At 39.8% G+C, this 19,814-nt stretch overlaps 1 protein-coding gene across 2 annotated transcripts in view; it reads left to right on the top strand.

The window, feature by feature from the left end:
* The window catches only part of AFAP1 (actin filament associated protein 1), a 120,500-nt gene that overhangs the window by 34,678 nt on the left and 66,008 nt on the right, over nt 1–19,814 (top strand). For both annotated transcript variants that reach the window (XM_049797921.1, XM_049797920.1), the window contains exon 2: nt 19,107–19,235. In XM_049797921.1, coding sequence (XP_049653878.1) covers nt 19,109–19,235 — 127 coding nt within the window. In that variant the 5' untranslated portion in view covers nt 19,107–19,108. The remainder of the gene's footprint in view (nt 1–19,106; nt 19,236–19,814) is intronic.

Here is a 19,814-nt window from a genome sequence, read left to right as displayed (position 1 = left end):
ACGTGTGTTTTAAAAAACATGATATAATGATATCTAACTCTAATGTACTGTCTTTCTTTAGTGGGTATCAAGGCTCAAAACAAAAGGGATTAAAACTACTATCTTTATTTGCAATGATGGGGAACCTGGAGGATAGAGAAGAGATATCAGTTGCTTCAGTGCATCTCACGGGTCCATGAAGAACCAGAAGTAGGTCTACTGAGTCCTGTAGTATCTTCCTTTTAGTCCTCTGTTTTTTTGGGAGGAAAGCTGTTGGGGCACAGCATATCATTTGACTACTTCCTAGGCTTTCCGCACAGACTTTTCAGCCAGGATTGTTTCTTTTCTAAATAGCTTTTTGAGATATTATTGAAGCTTCTTGAAGCAAAACTGTTTGCCCCAGTGTTCGTCTGAAAGATGTGGATGTGGATTCTCTAGCTCGTACTTAAATAGGTGCCCATCCCTAACTTACACTCAGGGAGGTGTTTGCCGTGGTAGTTCTCAACTGCAAATCAGAATAGATGGGGCTTACAAGAAACTCCCTGACAAAATGTTATTTTTCCAAACCTGAGATATTTTCTGAAAAATACCATCTGACTGTGATAATCGCTAAAGAAAGAGCAGTGTTTCTGAGGCACTGTTGCTGAACCTAAAACTTATGTCAAGAGCTCAGTGAACCCTTTTCTTTTAGCTTTTAATTTGAAGCTCTGCTGACAGCACTGCTCCACTGATCAGCTGCATGGATCATTGAACTGTGGCCTTGCAGAGCAGGCTTTGGGAAACTGCTACCAGAGCTCCAAAGAGTGATATTATTAGCTCATGATTTGCTGCACTTAAGTAGTGTTCCCAAAGGGCCAGGGTACTGGACTGAGTTTTCAGAGCTCTGAATTCATCTCTGGCTTTGCCATTTATTTTTGTAGTCGTCTTAGGCAATTGCGTTTCTCCACAGTCACTCGTTGCTCTTTTTACCTTGTAGATAATTGGTAAAAGAGTTGATGAGGCTATGGAGAAACTATAATCCTCAAGTTCCACTTAGCTGTCTGAAGCTGGGCTTTTACGCCTTGTTTTTTCTTCCATAAAGGGAAGATATCAACACTCCAATCTGAAACCTCCTAAGCTGGAAGGCTTAAGGAATGTTCATGCAGTGCTCTGAAGAATAAGTGCCTAAGAATTTTCCAAATAATAATCACACCTGCTGACTTTTATTCCAAGCCCCCTTCCACCCTTGCTCTTTCATTATTTCGAAATACAGTCTCTCTGTGCCGCAGAACTGAGACCATTGCTTGGAATTTTATAATGAACGTTTCAGAGTTGTGCATGTGGTTTGCTTGAATATGATGACAATTTTCACCTCTTGCTTTACTTCTCCGTGTTCTTCTTGTTTCAGACTTGTAGGCCAAGCTGATACAGTGGGATACGGTTTCACCGTAGCCTGTGAAATATTTTTGTCAGTATCATTGTGTCAGAGAATTCCACTAGCCACATATGGTGAGGCTGCACCCTGGAGCGAGCAGCAATCACTTGGTGGTGTTGCTGGGGGAGATGTGTTGGCGTGGTTGAGCATTTTTATTCTGAAGCATTTATTCTTTCTCAGTATGGGAGCGTAAAAAGTGAAATCAGAGTAGTTTTAATTAATCCATGCTGCAAATAACCTCAGTTTTGACTTGAAATCCAGTCTTCTTCCTCACTACTCCTGGATTTAGGTAGACCGTTTGCCTGTAGGCTAATGCAAGCCCAGAATGTAGATCCAAGGGCCCATCGTGGCCTGTGACAGTCCACCTGGGCCAGACTCCTTGGGTTCGGTGCGGAGCATCGTGTGCTGAAATGGGGTGTCTCCCTGAGCCCACACCTCCCCGTTTGGCAGCGGCACAGCATCCTTCTGCTCCATGTCAGGCTAATTAGGTGAGGGGCCCCGGGGGCCGAGAGCGCTGCCAGGATGGCTGTCAGCATCTGACTTCTCGCCAGCCAGCTGAGGCGGTTTGGTGTTACAGTTCGAGGAGAGGCTGGGAACTAGAAAATCATGAACGGTTACATGGTTCTGCCATCATCATCATCGTTATTATTATTTATTAGCATCTGCACATCTGGTCGAGCCATGCTGCAGCGTGCGCAGAGGCAGCTCCTGCCAGTGGGGTCTGCCCCGCTCACGGGGCTGCAACATCAGGGAAACCTGCAAAGTGGTGTAGAGATTTATTAATAAAATTGAATATTATTACAGTTATGAATAGCGTAATGGTAAACTCTACATGCTTTGAATGCTTTTTTCTAATTCTCTAATACAAATATTGAGTCATTTACTATATAGGGGTTTGGGCTTTTTTAAGGTTTACGGAAAACTTGTCTCTTCTTCAAAAAGTCCTTAAGGACTTTCCACTGCATCCAGGTCATATGATTTAGATCCACATTTTTTAATTACAAAAGCCAAAGACAAAAATAGACAGCACTGTCAAGAAAGGATAAAATTAGTCAGATTATCTTGAGAGGGCCACAGCTCGATTTGGATTTTCAGATGTGCTAAGGGTTAGATTATCTCAGCAGCCGTTGATGTTGGGAGAACTTTGCCATTAATGGGAATCGTTAGACAAATGCTGTTTGGATCTGAGATTTTGCCTCAGATATTCAGTGTTACACATTCAATGTGGATATATTTGGTCTATAGTGCTAATTTGAGGTTATGGCACAGAAATGATGTTGACACCAAATTTGTGGATTTTGGGAACTGCAGTACGTGCAATTTTCCCCATCTTTTTCTGGTGTCCCCAGGAGGGATATATCAGGTATTCCTTCTTTAGGAAGTGCACGGAACTGCTCCAGCGTGCAGTGTGGATGGGACAGCAGCCCTCCACGTGTCCTATCTCTCCTTGTGATACGTCAGGAAAGTGGACACAGAGGAGCACCTGAGCCTTTCATACTGAGATCCCCTGCTATTGCCCGATCCTAAGATAAAAGGGATTTCTAAACAGCCTGAGTTTTGGACTACAGCCCCATGGAGCTCCATGGGGCATTAATTTAGGTACAAGTAGATCCACAGTGGTGGTCCGCCATAAAGTTGCTCTAGCATAACTAGGTATTGTACCTAAAAACTGTACCAGTCTTCTGCTCCAGTCCGTGCTGTGGCTGCAGAGGGACGCGTGCCAGCCCAGAGAAGGGACAGGAATGACAGCCTGTGTTTGGGAAGGGTACAAGCGGCAGCTCCTTCTGGTGGCAGCGCTGAGTTACGCTCCATGAAGGTCTTTGGGGTACTAAGCCTGCCTCAGTTTCCCAGCTGTAAACCAGAGAGAATGCTACTTTGTAACCCAAAAGGGTGGTAGGAAAATGAAATAGTTAACGGGTCTACAGTGCCTTGAGAATTCAAGTTACTTCCTAAAAGTTACGCGATGATATTTGCTCTCCTGCTTCTCTCACTTGAAAAATTGCAAAGTTTTTTTTTTTAGAATCCATGCCTTCACCATAATTCGTTTCTTGATTTGGCTATTAGTCAGTTTTCATCAGTTTGCCATCTGGTATCAAAAGAAAGTGTAAGCTGATTTTGCCTTTCTTTGTTCGTCTCCTAAGAAAAATTGGGGGCAAAAAAGTGTAATTGTGGCAAAACAGATTAAAGCAGCATAGAAGAGAAAAAAACCTCTTTGCCACAAGTGCATGTTTGCATCTGTCCTATAAACAAACTATTTAACGGAGATAAACATTGGGGTTTTTTTCTTTGTTAAGGTTCATGATCTCCAAATGACCCATCTCTTTCTTGTTTTTCTTCTCCTGCTCCTTCCTATTCACAGGACAGCCTGGCCTTTTTGAAGCACCTTTCTGCCATTCTCAAATGCCCCAAAACAAAGGCTTATTTAACTAGTTTCCATTTTTCCGCTGGCCTTTTTTGCCTTTTGCCAATTGTCTGTTGTTGTCTTGCTGCTAGGAGGCGAAGGAGGTCATCTTCCATTATTTTACTGCTAATGTGTATATATGTCATGAGCGTCTGCAAATAGGGGGAAAGAACTGGAAAGGACTAGGACATGATGGAGCATTTTTTCCTTTCTTATATTTTTTTTAGTTTTAGCCACTTACTCGCTATAACCACAGTGCTCAAACTATAGCTTCTGAAAAAAATGGTTGCAAACTTTCTTCTTAGAAGTTTCTTCACTGCATTTTCAAATTGCTCTGAACAGGAGGGAAGGGTTTTTTCTGGTTTTTTTTAGATATATCCATTTCTTTAGAATTCCCCTAAAAACTATCAAAGTGGATTTGACTGCTCGCTTTCTTATTGTAAATAACTTCTAACGTGAATGATGAAAAGTACACGTAGGGTAAAATCATTTTTTACTAGGAGGCTTTTAAAAATATTCAGTTTGATAATGTTCCTATAAGCAGTTTCCAGCATGTCTTACATGGGAAAGAAGAGAACAGATTTCTGTATCAGAGTTTTCCCCCTGAAGCCTGTGAAATTAGTCCTTCTCTAAAACCAGTATGTTGCAGTTTATATATAGGGAATATCTCTTTGACACTTTCTCTGGATCAAAGGCCACAAAATTAAGATCTGTATGAGTATGCTAACCTCAAGGACTTTATGGCAGTATATACTTGATTCGTCTCTTATTTCTGCTTTTCTTTATGCAGTGCAAATCAGATGCAAATAGGAAACTGTTAAGAATAAATGATTGAGATGATAAAATGCAATTTTAATTGTTTCCTTAATGTCCATGATTGGTGAACAGCCCCTAGAAATTGGGCTAGGAGATGTAATTTATACAAGCAAGACCAGCCCTGAGTTTTCTATACATTTGCTTGTGAAAGACCTTTTTATGTTCATTGAAAGAGATTTACACTTTCTTAATTTACTTTTTAGCTCTGATGAAAGCGTGTGGGGGAAGAAGAAGAAGGGAGAAAGTAAGGGAACACAGACTAGGAGAAGGCAGATTCAGTCCGATTTGTTTCAGGGTCTGCAATTGCAAATGAAGCATTTTGGTCTCTCTTGACGAAGGACAGATCCTGTCAAATGAGAGGCCACCGTCGCCCCATTTGGGTTGCAAAAAGGGTTGCATCCGTAGTCTAATAATTGTCTGTAATGCTGAGGAAGACAGATGTAGCATTAGCTTCTGACTCAAACAACGACCGTATTAATTTTCAAGTGAGCAGCAGCAGAAGCAGATGGTGAGATGAGGCAAGGATGCAAATGCTCGCCATCAATAGCTTTTACCTTTGTGTAATAGCTGTGGCTGGTGCCGGGCTGAGCCGGCGGAGCCCGATCGCTGCCCGACCGCACCAGCTGGTCCTTCCCCAGCCTGGCTGCGGAGGGATGCTGCACCGGGCTCATCTGCGCACGGCTACGGGCGTGACACGGGTTGTTTGTGCTATGATGCAATGGGCTAACTTTTATACAGTCAGCACATTTTTGATAATAACTGAGACCAACAGATGCAGCAGTCTGTGGTTTCATAGTTAGGCTATGAGTCTGTGAAAAACAAAGCACATAAACCCAGGAAAATATGCAAACTTGCTATAAACTGAAATCCTTGCTGATTTTCTTTTTTTTTTTTTCCCCTTGGGGGCGGGTGCTGGGTTTTTGCCTTTGAGATCTCAGTGGGAGGACATTTGGCAGCGCATCTTCTTTGTTACTCAGGAATACAGGAAGAACTGGGAAGCACCTTTTTGGCAAATACGGTTAAACAATCCAACCAGGACCTTATCCGGTGATACCAGGCATGAGATCGATGGCACATCCAACCCTTGGTGGAGCTCATGTTGATCAGGATATTCCCTCAGCTGTGACAGAAGTCTCGTGAGGAAAAATGGAGTCACAGTGATCCTCCTAGTCATAAAATGTGGCTTCTTTGCCTAAGTGATATTGCTGAAGTATGCTCGGAGGTAGCTGTGTAATTTGAATAGAGGGTTTTGTTCTGGATCCAATGGTCCATTTTTATCTTTATGGTATCCATCAGCTGACACAAGTGGGCAGTCATGGGGAGAACACGCTGAGGGTATGTATGAAGTGCATTTTTTTTCTCTCCCGTGGCCAGATAGGAAGTTTTTAGATGCCGTAACAGTGAGAAGCTGGTGTTGCTTGTGCTGTTCAGTTCTGTGGCAGCACATTTTACAAACAGTAAATTAGCTTATTGACCTCAAAAAATGCACTCGCACTGAGGGTGAGCGAGAGCCTCTGGTAATGGTGACATTTTGGACATACATCCTCAGAGCTCTGAAATACTCTTGTATGGAAAAATAATTTTTTTTTTTTTTTTTTTTTTTTTTTTTTAAATATCACCTCTCTGTTGGAGAGGGCAGGCTGTGAGGGGGGAGGATGGAGCGGGCGCAGCCAGCGGGGCAGTGCCGGTGCTGGTGCCAGGGTACATCCCAGCAGCTGCCCTGTTCTCCCATCCTCAGCACCGCATCCTCCCACTGCTGGCAGGAGGAACAGACATCCGACTGGTTGTCTACTTTGCTCCTGTTGCACAGGAATGAAATTACTGCCTTTTAGATGTTAATAACTAAACACGGATTATTATTTTTTTTCCCTCTGAACTCATCCTGTTGTTGTGGTTAGTGAAACCAATCAGAAGGATTGGGACCTTTTTTACCATGGGAAGATGTTTGCAAGATCTGGCCTAAAGGTAGATAAAAAAACCAGCTGCGTGACGAGACATGGCGCAACTGTTAGGTGAGGGGGAATGTGAGGATTATTGTTGAAGGGACTGCTGAAAGAAAGAGGGATTTCATGGGAGAGAGGGAGGTTGCTTGGCAGGGAGAAGGAAGGCTGTTCCAAACATATGGGGCAGCCTAAGCAGATGTAGAAAAACTGGATAATGTGCAGAAACAGAAAGCGGCCAAGGGGAGTGAAAACCGTGGAGGTAAATTTTCCCTGAGATTTTGTAAGTAAGTCTGTCTAACACAGTCTGTATTCCAAAAAGGTGTGAGGATGCTCAGATAGAAGAGGAAAGGTGGCTGGAGCAGCCTGAAAGAAAGGTGTTAGCAGCAGTTTATTACTGTTTGTTAAACATATGTTTTCTGGTTTCATGATTCAAATTCAAAGCACAACTATAATTAAAATTAAGTCTCTGTCACATATAAGTATTAGCTGTATATCCTAGGTTGCAATGAATTAGTTGAGCATCACCGAAACCTTGAGAACTACACCAGATAAGGACCCAAAGTTTTTAGTAAGGCTTTTTTTGTTCTATTTTGTTGTGAGGGGAATTTGCTTATTTATTTATTTTATTCTGTATCCTTAGTATTGAGATTAATGTTTATTTTGTTTGATGAGGGAAATTAAATTTCAAGTCCAAGTTTTGTATTCAGGTAGATTGTATATTAAAAAAAAAACAAAAAACCAACCAAACCCAGAAACAGTAGTTAAATAAATTTGTCAGAATCTGCATTTTTTTCAGGCAAAGTTTCCTGCTAGAATTTTGTACTCTAAAGAAACAGCAAACAGAACTAAGAGTGCTGTAGTCCACCTCAGTGTCCATGCACTTCATCTTTCTGCAGATCCAGTTCATCATAAGTCTTCAGAATAACTGTTGGTAGTATGAGAAAGATGGAGTTTTCTTTAAAAGCTTGTGCAGTATCCAGTATTTAATGTTTCAGGGATCTGACCGTGCATTTTGAAGGCTACCATGAAGAAGAATCTTCACTAATTTCAGTGTTTCTGTCCATTTTATGGCACACTATACAGTCAGTAATTAAAATGATGTATCACTTACTGATTTTTAAAGAAGGAGTTGATGGTTTTCATGCCGTGAAATGCTCAAGTCTTTTGAAATGTAATGGTCTGATACCTTATTTTCAGCCTGATCAGTGCTGGAGACAAAACCCACCATGTATCAGGACTCTGGTTGTTGAAAATACTTGGCTTTGCACTTAGTGTATTTCATATGGTTCACTGGGTGGCTGTTGGTGACATGGTGACAACTTCTTACATCAGATTTGTGGGGTTGAAATCCATTCATGAAAATTGTTCCAGAGCCTTTGTGATCCTTCCTCTACAGCATGCTCGGTTTCAGGTCCTGTCATGATAATAACTGGCAATGAACCTTACCTGCATACAGCTGCATTTCTTTAAAACTCTCATAGGCACCTCCAGCATTGTGCTAGAATATTTAAGTGAGGAGGTTTCTGCATGTTTTTAAAGGCAGCGGTATGAGATTTTGTGACAAAATAGCATTTTGAATTCCAGCAGAGTCCTTAGCTCAACTGGCAAAGTTTCTGTTGACTTATTGAACCAGTTTATTACTAGTGTATTCTTTAGCACATCTTCTTTTCTAACAACTATGTAAAAAATGCACTTTTTTGGCTTCTAATTCTCCTATTTTAAGGAAATATAATTTAGTTTCTGGGACTTAAATTTTCACAGATTTCTAAAAGGTACTTGCTAACTTTATCTGCTTTTAGAGAGAAAGTGTAACCTTCACTTATAAACACAGTTATGGAGGCAAAAAAGGGGCCTTGAAGGTTGCTCTGTGGAGCTCCGTTAGCAAGTGTGAATTCCACTCTTGGCTGATCCCTTACCTCTAGTTAGTGCATTTGCTGTGGCCCTCCGTTGGAGCAGTCTCTGTCCAAGCCCAGAGGCACCTGGAGCAAATCCAGGCTCCCAGCACCGACTGCCAGAGTTACATAGGGAACCTTTGGTCAGTCTTGTTTTGCATGCTGTAGAGGTGGGCTGAGTGTAGGAACTGAAAGGAATAATTTGCCTCTGGGTGGCTGAGCTTGACCTTTCTTTTGGTCAGAAACTATAAAACTAAAAGTTTATTTGATTTTCCTGTCTACGTAGTAATCATGAAGGAGAACCAGAAAGAGGAGAAATCAGAGAGACATTGATGTGTTTCAGAGAATTAACTTGAGGGCTACACAAGGTAAAGGGAATTGACATTCCCCATTTTAGAATTACAACTTTCCTACAGCTAGCTGAATCCACTGTTGCAATGCATATATTGCTGTTTTCAATAGAGAATATATTTCATAGTTACAAATCATGTGTGTCAGAGACAGGTCCAAGTGAATGGTGCACCGAAGAAGTTCAGCAAAGTGATATAACTTGTATGTGTGCATGCTGGTGAAAGCACTTTGAAGGCATAGCTTAGGAGGAGAGCTGTTCCCTGTCACCCACTGATGGATTTAGCATATAGGCTCTGCCACCAGCCCTACCTGTGTGTCACCAAACAGTAGGTCCTCATTTTCATTACCTGCCCACTGCCTCAAACCCTGCTTTCTATTTTCCACTGCAAACTGGTGTCGGATCTGGTACAGAAAAATTTCTCCACTGGTACCACACAGTTACAGTGCAAGGGGCTACATACCAAATACTGTATTATTATTATTATTATTATCATTATTATTACATTATATGTGCTTCTTTGTGAACACTTCATTTACTATTATCATCTTGACTGTGTCTTGGTTTATGAACTGGTTTCAACATGTTGATTTTCAGTTCTCCATAAAACCATGAACGTCCTGGGACAACATGTCTAAGATGTTCCTTTTTGAGCATCAGACTGTAAAAAGCTGCTTTGGATGGGTGCTTGTGTGGGAGGGCCAGTGTTATGAAAGAAGATACTTATTGCAGGTATTCTCCCTTAAGGTCCCATACATTTGCAACTGCTTCTCCCTTTGGTCTCTAAAAGTCTGTGTTGGAGATGTAGCAAAGCTCGCTTTCTTTCTGACCTGGAAAATATGTCTAAGGGTACATACTAATTGACTGAGAATTTTTATGGTGATATTTATCATGATGGTGGGATTTTATGGAATTTCAGTTGCATTTACATCCTTATTCAGAACAGAGGTCTGGGAGTGAGTCAACTTGCATAGTGGGAGAAGGTGTTGGTTTTAGGGCACCTGTTTAGGTGTCATCCAGATTTTTGAACGAGGCAAAGAATTGCAGCAGAGCAAGGATACTCTCATTTTTCTGGCAGTCTAGCATTGACTTAGAGCACTGGATCCTCTGTCTTCCGAGCTGCATGGTGAGCCCAGCGTCTTAGACTTGACTTCCCAGGAGGCTGACAGTGACCACATATTCCTCATTCCCTAAGTGTGGAAATCAAGGTCCTGTGAGCCACCTGACAAAAGTGCAGAGCTCTCCTGATCAGCTGGTGTCCAGGAGAGCTGGGCTTGCAGAAGTCAAGTTCTGCGTGGTTCCGAGCACTTTGAAAAATTGGCTAATTTCAAACAGCATCCAGAATCAGGAGCTCCTTCCATCTCTACTCTTTCTTTATCTTAGTTCCTTATCTAAAATGAGGTGATACTGCGTTTGCAATTGTGCTTTGTAGCAAACTTCATTTGTGAATCACTTGGACAATCCAAGGGTGAATGCCATCAAAAAGCTCCCAAGAAAACTAATATTTCTGCATTTCATGGAACACATAAAAGAATGTGAAGTCCCTAAGGCCCAGAGCCACCCCTGGATAAGGAACAAAGCACACAAGATATTAAATAACTGATATATATGTATCTATGTATCTATATATAGATACATGATATTCACAGAGTTCAAGTATTTTTACTATGAAGGATTTGTTGAAACCTTGTGGAGCATTCTCTACAGAGGTTTATTTTTTTTTAAATAAGATTTCCATGTTGACTATGATCTACCTCTCACATAATGAAATTCTCCAAAATAAGAAGAAGGGGTGACACTAAAGGAGACAGAAGTTTCTTGGGGCACTGGTGTAAGGTGGGAAATGATGTATTTTCCACACGAAGAGAGATTTCAGCTCTCACCATTCTACTCTCTATCAGTGTAAAGTATGCATCTTTGATCTTATTTTCTTAACATAAATCTGTATCAATGTGTACATCTATTTAAAGAAATTTTCAAAAGCCTGACAGAAAAAGCAGAACATGCCTCTCTGCTTGGGAAGAGCATAAGACAATAAGCAATCTATGGTAGAAGTTACTCATTGCATAATGGACCCAGCAGTGACAACTGTGGTATAAAAAACTGTCGTGGGATACAAAAAAAAAACTATTTTTTTTTCTATCTTCACATATAAATGTGAGGGCTTCTGGATCTGTTCTTAGAAAAAGCAGTATTATCTCATTTCTGGCTTTAAATTAGCTGCAAACTAGAAGCCTAGAGCAGCAGATTCACAGAGTGCAAACTATTCTTGGATTGTACTGCACATATGGCTGACATGATCAGATGCAGGACTTCTTGAACAATTTTTAAGTTTGGTATTTGACATGTATAATAAAAATTGTATTGCTGAATACACAAAATACCAAATGATAATATGCAGTTCCTACCATTGCCATATTTGTATTTCTTTGCCATTGTTTTGCTATTCTGTTTCTCCATTCCATTAACTTCATTAATTTACTGTCTCACATTTCTGCTGGATGTGTAATTATTCATAACTTTGAAAGAAGTCCTAACCTAAAAGGGATCTGTGTGCAGCTGAGGACCCGAGTGAAGGACTCACAAGGTGTACTGCAGCGCTTCTCTTTCTTTTGATTACCGCAGGTTATCTGCTTCTGTGTGCCGCGGCCTTAACAGAGCCCCATCTCCCCCTGGGACTTGGGGTTTGGGGCAGACTTTCACCTCCTACCACAGATTTTCTGTCTCCTTTTTGCATCATGAGGGAACTGCTTTTCTTTTGTGAAATCGGAGCCCGTTTATTAATTCTGTAGTGGCTGCTTATCTTTTGTGGTTTGGAGTAACGGAGGAGCTGAGTTAATGCAGGAGCCAGCGAGCAAGACCTGGAATGTCTTGTCCTGACGAGATGATGTCAGCTGATACATTTGGAGCTGGTTAAATGCGAGAAATTTCTATTTTCTGCCCTAGTAGGGTAATGGGAGTCTGAAAAGAAAACTCAACCTGAATGCCCACAGTGAGCACAGAGGCGGGAGGGCGAGACTCTTGCCCAGCCCCCTGGGCGTGCAGTTGGAGTGAGATCCATGTTCATTTGCTTTACAAGGTATGTTACATTTATCTGGGGAACAAAAGAAGCCTCATGTGGAAAATATACTTTTAGAGAAAGTCTTCAGCCACTCGATAAAGTCCACTGTAAGTTTCTGTAGTTAGTTATCAGGAGGGTTTGGGGTTTTTTTTCGCTAACATATTATGAGTTCAATGTAGATAATTAGTACTTAAATAAAAATAAATGCCTGTAATACTAATTTTTTTTTTCTTCCTTCTTTGTTCTTCTGTTTCTTCCTTCTTTCTTTTCTTTCTTCTTTATTTTTTTCTCTTTTTTCTTTTTTCTTTCTTTTTTCTCCTTTTTCTTTATTCTTTTTAATTCTTTTTTCTTATTTTTTATTTTTTCTCTTTTATCTCTTTTCTCTTTTTTCTTTTTTTCTTCCTTTTTTTTCTTTCTTTTTTTATTTTTTTCTTTTTTTCTGTCTTCTTTTTTTCTATGAGTCTGTGAACTTGCTTAAAAGGAGCCATTCCACTCCAACGTCTGTGGCAGTGCTTAAACACTGGTCTGGACTTTAAAAAATAAACTCTTTCTCCATCTACCTTATGCTAATGGATTACACTCCTGCATTGCTGTCACTCATTGCATGGCTGTAGCTGACTGAGTAAGATTTTTGGCAGCTTGTTTCTTGTCCAAACATTCCTTAATGCTTTCCCACCTCTTGTTTTATCACCCAACTATTGCAACAGCAGCATTTGGAGCTCTGATAGCTTTTTTGGAAAGCTGATTTTGTAAAAGCCAATTCCTTGAAAACTGAAGCAGAGGGAAGAAAGAAAAAGAGGAGTACATGTGGGTTGTGGCTGAAATGATCCCTTGACACTCATTGAGGTTGATCATAATATGCATGAGACAGGAGGAGTTTGTAGTAGCTGTGTTTTGCCTCTCTTGCCCCAAACTGCCTGGAAAGAAAGTTTGTGACAGTAGGGCAAGCTTCAAATCTAAACAAAAGCTTTTAGAGAGGCTTAAATATCATTATTTTTACTTTAAAACACTCTGATGACAATCCTTTTATGTGTTTTACTTGCTCTGTGCTAATTCTTCATCTACTATTTAGGGTTCACCCTTTTTCATACACTTTTATCATTCTTTCCTGTAATGCCAAGTACCCCCAAGATGATCATCTCTATTTTTTGGAGCAGGTTTTTAGCATACTTAACAGGTAGAGTTCATCACACCTTGTCCACTATTATTATTAGGGCAACAAAGAAGGGTCGATGCAACCAAGAGAAAACTCTCCTAGTGAAAAGTCTTGTCTTTTCACTCTGTGTTCTTTGAACACCATACCTTTTCAATTCTTGGTGGATAGGATTTTGATACAGTTTTCAAATATGTCATCTAGTTTCTGGTAGCATAATGAAAAAAGTAAAAATTTTTTCTAGTGCTAAATACGCTATCACTGCCTGCTTCCAGAATTTGTGTATTTCTGTGTGAAATTCTTTTCCTGGATAATGACAATGTAGTCATGAAAGGAACTTTTTCATTAATTACTGGATTTTTGTAACTGCATTATAGGATTGAGTGGAAGCGAGTCAAAGTGATTTTGCGTTTTTCTTCATGAAGATTTTTGTCTCCTTGTGGCTCTATATTCTTCACAGTGTTTCTGGTATTTTTATCTTTATGAAAAACAGACATGGTTTCCCCAGCAATATTCTGTTGTGAGCTTTTTAATAACATATTCAAATGATGACATCCAAAACTAAGGATGATGACACTATTTCAATAGAAATGGGTATAAACAGGCAGTTCACACTCTGGTTTTGATTCAAAACTAGATCACATGTCTGGTTTCTCCACTGTTGCTTGTGTACCGAAATACCAACGAGGCTTTTTTGGCAGGGTGGGAGAGTCTGTATGTTTCAAGAAGTTTTTACAGATTGGATCTTAGTAGGCTTTAATCATATTTTGAAAGAGAATCTTTTTTAATCATTCAGCCAGCCAGCCATCACCAGCTTTAACTTTTTTCTGGAGGAAGTCCCAAAGTATCATACTGCTAACCGAATATGGAGGCTTAGATTTTTAAGAGGTGAGAACACAGATGCATTGAAATTGGCCCATGTGGTGTACAAGTTAGAGAACATCTTCTTTATGTAGTACAGAACTGCAGCATGAACATTTTTCAGAGAATAAATACTATTATAGGATTAGGTATGCATTTCTTTTTATATAGTCTTGCAATAAATGACCGTAAAGGCAAGGTTAACGCTGAGACACCGACTTTGAAAATCTCTTAGTGGTTACTAAATATAGTGCTTTTGTGTGTGTGTGTGTGTGTGTGTGTGCACGTTGGACTGAAGCACGCCTATTCTCAATACCTGATTTTCATATATAGGTTGAAGATTGGCATCAATGTTATCCATAAATCCAATCAAATTTGTTTCAGGAAATTAAATGGGATCCCCCCCCCCCCATGAAAGTGGGGCTCAAAATGCTCACATAGATTTTTGGCTTTCCTGGAAGGTGTGCTTTAGGTAAAGACAAGTCTCTCCACTACCAGAGGAGTAGCTAGATGAAAGTCTCTGGCCTGTATTGTACAGAAAGTCAGATCAGGCAATTTCTTCTAGTGGATCTCATTGACATGGTCTGTTCTGGCCTTTAACATCTGCAAATGTCAAACTAAGCAGAGAATAGAAGATTTAAGACCAGAGAAATTAGATTCAGCAATGCGCAAGGAACGAATCAAGAGGATCTTCTAAAAATTTGAAGTTCAATTTTAATTCATATTTCTATGATAGATTTGTATACTGGCATATTTATATATGTGCATTTATAATAGACACGCAAGCATGGAAGTGCATTTACTTTGTGTGGGGTTTGTATTGTATGGACAAGACAATAATCAATAAAAATACTTGTCATCCTTCCTGGATTTGGTGGGGTTTTTTCTTTAAATCCTTCAGCATATATTAGTCAACTGGAAAACACTCTTGGGTCATCTGTGGTATGGCAAGGTTAAGAGATACTGTAGTTGCTGTGAGTGACCAAAAAACAGTCTGACCATTTTAATGAGCTCATCCTTGTCTTTTCTTCTGGTTTAAGCAACGTTGAAATAATGTATGTGATATAGTACTGCTTGTACAATTTTTTTTTAATCAATTGGAAGTGAAAACTTTATATTCTTTAAAAAATGGTTATAGGCTAGTACCCATAAATGTAGATTTGGAATAATTGCATCATCATACTCTTTCAATCCCAGTTGGTTTTAGTTCTGGTTTGGAACAAAAACTACAGTATGATGTAATTGCCTTCCTCTGATTATTTTTACCTTGGTGTATTCCGTGGCTGGCTTGTGTATATAGTTTTTATGTGCTGTCATTTGAAAAACTTTAAAACTCTTGAGAGCCAGTCTTGGAAACCCTTCTGGATGTATCATTGTTTTTTTATTTGTACATGGCAATTGCAGCAGCCCATTAGGGGCCTATAATTCCTATTGAGCATAGAATGGACTTCTCATCATTTAATATGGAATGTGATTTTGCTCCTCAGTGGAGCTAAAATCTGCTTACTGTTGTGATTACCATCCCTGGGCTCCACCCTGCCTTTCACCACCTGCCACTTAGAAGTAATTCCTTTGGCAATGAGAATACAGCCAAAACTGTCAAAAAAATTGGCCCCTTTTTGAGAGCCTTCTGATTATTATTCTTATTTTGTGGTGATGTCAGATTTCCAAGGGTAATCTCTCACTGGAGGAGTATGTTTTTCTTTGAGACTTGCATCACCCTCTCATTTTTAGTCTCCATTTCAGAAGTAATGATTGCTTACTGAAAATATGCATTATGTGGATTTTCTATTATTCAGATCCATTACTTTTGTGAGCACATCATTACATTTCTAGGAAGGAGAAAAGAAGATTCTTTAATCCAGAAAATAAGCCAATGATTGACAACAGGCAAACTTGTTTTTTCCTGAGTACATACAAGTTCATTTGTTGCCATCTTAGAAAAAAAGAGTTTCCGGTTCCTTATTTTAAATACTTCAAATGCACTCCATGGCAGTATTTCTGTTCTCTGCTTAAGCAGCAAAAGTATTAAAAAAGCAACGTGCACTTTCAGAATAGGTGGAAAGAGTGTTTCTTACTAGCGGGGAACAGTGTTTCCCTTCTTTCTTTTTGGATGTTTGACATCACTGCATATATATAAAGTGAAATTCAGAACTTCCTTCCTTTACACTTTGATGTTTGTGATGCTATTAACTCCCACAAAAGAAAATACAACCCCAATTTAATCCTGGTAGAAAAAATGAGAGAAGCGATGTCTGAAGTCTTCATGCCTAGCATTTTACAACAGCTGCTAACAATTTTATTTTGTTGTCATACTAAAATTTTAAACTAGCATTTACAACTGCTTGCTTGAAGCCAGTGTCATATACCTTTATGTTTGCAAAGGCAGGACAAGAAGTGGTCTCACGCTCTGTATTCCTTTATGATGGACTATTAGATATTTGAACCACAGTGCTGGACACCAAGCCAAATGTAAACACGGTTACGGTGAATGTGTTACTAAGGCAGTGGTTTTGAGATTTTTTAAGCATTGTCTTACTGGTATCGGCTTCATTGTGTCATCCTCTGTTGGTCCTAACCAAGGCTTTTTTTTTTTAAATCCTCTGCTGGGGGCTGTTAAACTGCTTCCAGTAACTTAGGTGGCTTGGTCATCGTAGGTCAGTGGACTGTGGTCACCAGTGACTGCAATGCAGATTTCCTCCAAAGACATAGAGGAAGGCCACACGTTTATGGCATGAGGCCTCAGGAGAGATTTGGGCTGATGCCAGCTCCCAGGAGTCTCTCCAGCAGCGGTTTCCTATCTCCTCTTCTCTTGCTTCCCTGTCTCTTTGCTTCATCACTCCCACTTGCTCTGTTCTCATTTCTCATTTTACGATCTATCTGTTCATGTTAGATTATAAACTCCTGAGTACAAGGATCTTAGAATTTTTAATAACTGAAAGTAGATATGCACGCCATGCACATCAATGGTATCTGATGCTTTCACCCTTTTCCCTCTTCCTTCCCAGAAGTGAAGGTTCTCAGCAAAGAAACGGCACATGGTATTCACTGGTGAAGAGGAGAAGGGGGACCTCCCTTTCAGCCTATTTACAGTCCTTTGCCTTAAAGAATCCAGAAACCATCCCATTGCAAAGAAATTTTAGTGCAGTAATATGTGCAATTACTGACAGTAATTTATATGGCTGTAGAACTACTTGAAAAATACACATTTCTTACACTGTATACGGATTAGATTTCACAGTGACTGCCTAGATTCTATGGTAATGATAGCTTTTGAAATGCATGTATTATAATAAATAAGTAAATATAAAAGATTCATATATTCCATAACTAAAATAAAGCTCATAACAACAGTAGTAATACAGCTTATATTCAAAGCATACTTAAAAGCAAGAGACCACTATACACTTAATGGAATATACATCTTATTTCTAAAGTGTACCATTTAAAAAAAACCCCAACAACAACAAAGAGCTGATTATTTGGGTATTACTATTTTTTTTAGGTCATAGGTCCTCTTTCTTTTTTCCTCCTTGAGTCTTGTGATCACTCACTGCTTCGCAAATCTGAACGTATACCTTTTCACTTCAGAAAGCTGTATGCTGTAGGTGTATATGTTGTTGTTCCATAATGTGAACAACACTGGAAGTAATAGGGTTGTTGTGAAATACTTTGGATTTCTGACAGACTCCTAGATGGCTTAGACGGCTACAAGCGTGATGGCAAAAAAAATGACCTCTAGTCATGGGATGTTTTTCATGAACTACATTGTGAAGTGATGTAGACAGTTTTGCTGTCATTTTGGATACCCTCTTTCTGCCTGTATATTGTAAAAATCTTTGAGAAACATATTTCCTGAAAGTGTGGACAGTTTACATAATGGCAGTACTACTGGACAGTTGAATAGAAGAACATATTCACCAAGAAAAAACTGGGGCAGGATGAATGTATACATGCAAATTAACGGTGTCTTTCAGAAAATATTTGCCAAAGTGTACTTCTTCAGGGATTTCTTTGTTAAGACATTATCGTGCCTTGGTATTGTAGACTGGCATGTCTTCTGTGCCTGCTAGGAGTATGTCAGGTTTGCCAGAGCAGCCTGAGCCTACTTGCAGGTACAGTCTGCAAATAAATGGGAGAACCTGCACCCCCTGGAGACAAGAAGGGGCCAACACCTTGTAGGGGTGTAGCTGACATCTGCACATTTCCCTGCATGATGCAGTTTTCAAGTGTAGGATAAAACAATTGCATCTTGACCAAGGGTTGTTTAAACATCCAGACACGTTCTCAGAAACGGAAAAAAAGGGATTCCAGGTTCACTTGGGTAAACGACTGTCTCAGAAAAGGTTTTAGGAGTAGGGAAGAGCTGGTAAGGGATTAAGCAGCAAAGAATGTACTTTTTAGAGGTCTGAAGAGGCTTAGCAGCGGTCGCCCTGTTAGGCCACGAAAATACTATAAAAACAAATGTGATTAAGTAGAGAAAAATTTAAGTAGAGACATTTTGGAATGAGGATAGGACTGAGATTAATCCTAGGTGTGGCCCTGAAATGAAATGGATGTTTCTCCTCACCTTTTAATGAGGATAATGTCATTAGATGCAGAAAGTATGAAGATGTGAACTATTCTATCCAAGATGAAACCAAAACTAAACATAGCGAGTTCACTTAAGCAAAGGAACCAGAGAATCTCAGAATTATGAGAAAATTGAAGCATGAAAATGAGGTTCAATACCATGGGCTTCTCATAAACCTGCTGAATAGGCATCATATGATTAGGCTGTAACAAATGTGTTTGTATGTATGGTCTGAGCTTCTGCAGGTATTAAGACAATGCAAGACTTCAGAGGTAATTTGAAAGGTAAAAAGTGAAGGTAAAGTGAAGGTAAAGTTTGTTGATAAAATTGTGAAGCATTGGGAATACAGAAGAGGAGTGTCATTTTTTCTAGAGTGAATTGGAAAGCCTTGAGATCTGGAAAAATAGAAATAGGATGAAATATGAAGTGCATCATCAGGAATCTGGTGAGTAAATAAGAAATTACACGACAAGTAGGGAGCTTGTCTTTGGAAATTGTAAGAAAGACAATCACTGTAAAAAAGGAATACCTGTGATTTTTTACCCCAGCAAACAGAAGAAATAAGATGAGGGAAAGAGAGACTTTCCCTAAAGATCAATGAAAATACCAAAGTGTCTAGAAGCTTTACCAAACTTTAATTTTTTTCTCTTTTTTTGTCTTTCAGCCATGGAAGAGTTAATAGTTGAGCTGCGCCTGTTTCTTGAACTTCTGGACCATGAATATCTAACTTCCACTGTCAGGGAGAAGAAGGCAGTAATAACTAACATTCTCCTGAGGATACAGTCATCAAAAGGTCAGTGTCAGGGGTGGGTTTTCTCACTTGCAGAATGCACAGAATAAGTCTGTGCTCAGTGAAATGGCTTTAAGAGCTAAAGACAAGCCCTAAATTGAAGGAAGACAGAAAGACAGGGTGAAACCAACGTGTAACTTTCCTGAATGCTCTCCTTCATGTTCAGCAGTAAAATACAGCAAAAGGCATACTGGAACTGTCTTGGGTGCACGTGGGTGAATCCAGCCACAAAATTACCTGCTAGATAGAATGTTTTCTCTTCTGCTGGGAGAGTGGTTACTTCATTTTATTTGTAGCAGCAATGCTATTTATGAGTTTTAATGGGAAAGTAATACTGTATCAGGGAGTGCTGGCCACAGCACCATTTTATAGATGTGTGGGTGCTGCATGCTGCGTCTCTGTCAAATGACCCAAATCCATCAAAAGGCTTGATATTGAGGTGGACTCTGGTGCACAGCTGGTACAGGAGTGCTGAGCCAGAGCTAGGAAATGGCTGTCAGCATGTTTGGTTTGCATTTTCCAATTAAAAGTTACGTTCACTTTCCACTTTTCTTCTTATCTAAAGCCATTTTGATTGCACAA

Source organism: Accipiter gentilis, chromosome 3 (assembly GCF_929443795.1).
Source record: "Accipiter gentilis chromosome 3, bAccGen1.1, whole genome shotgun sequence".
Classification (NCBI taxonomy): domain Eukaryota; kingdom Metazoa; phylum Chordata; class Aves; order Accipitriformes; family Accipitridae; genus Astur; species Astur gentilis.
The sequence above is the reverse complement of the archived record's forward strand: the minus strand, read 5'-3'. Positions and strand labels throughout refer to the sequence as shown.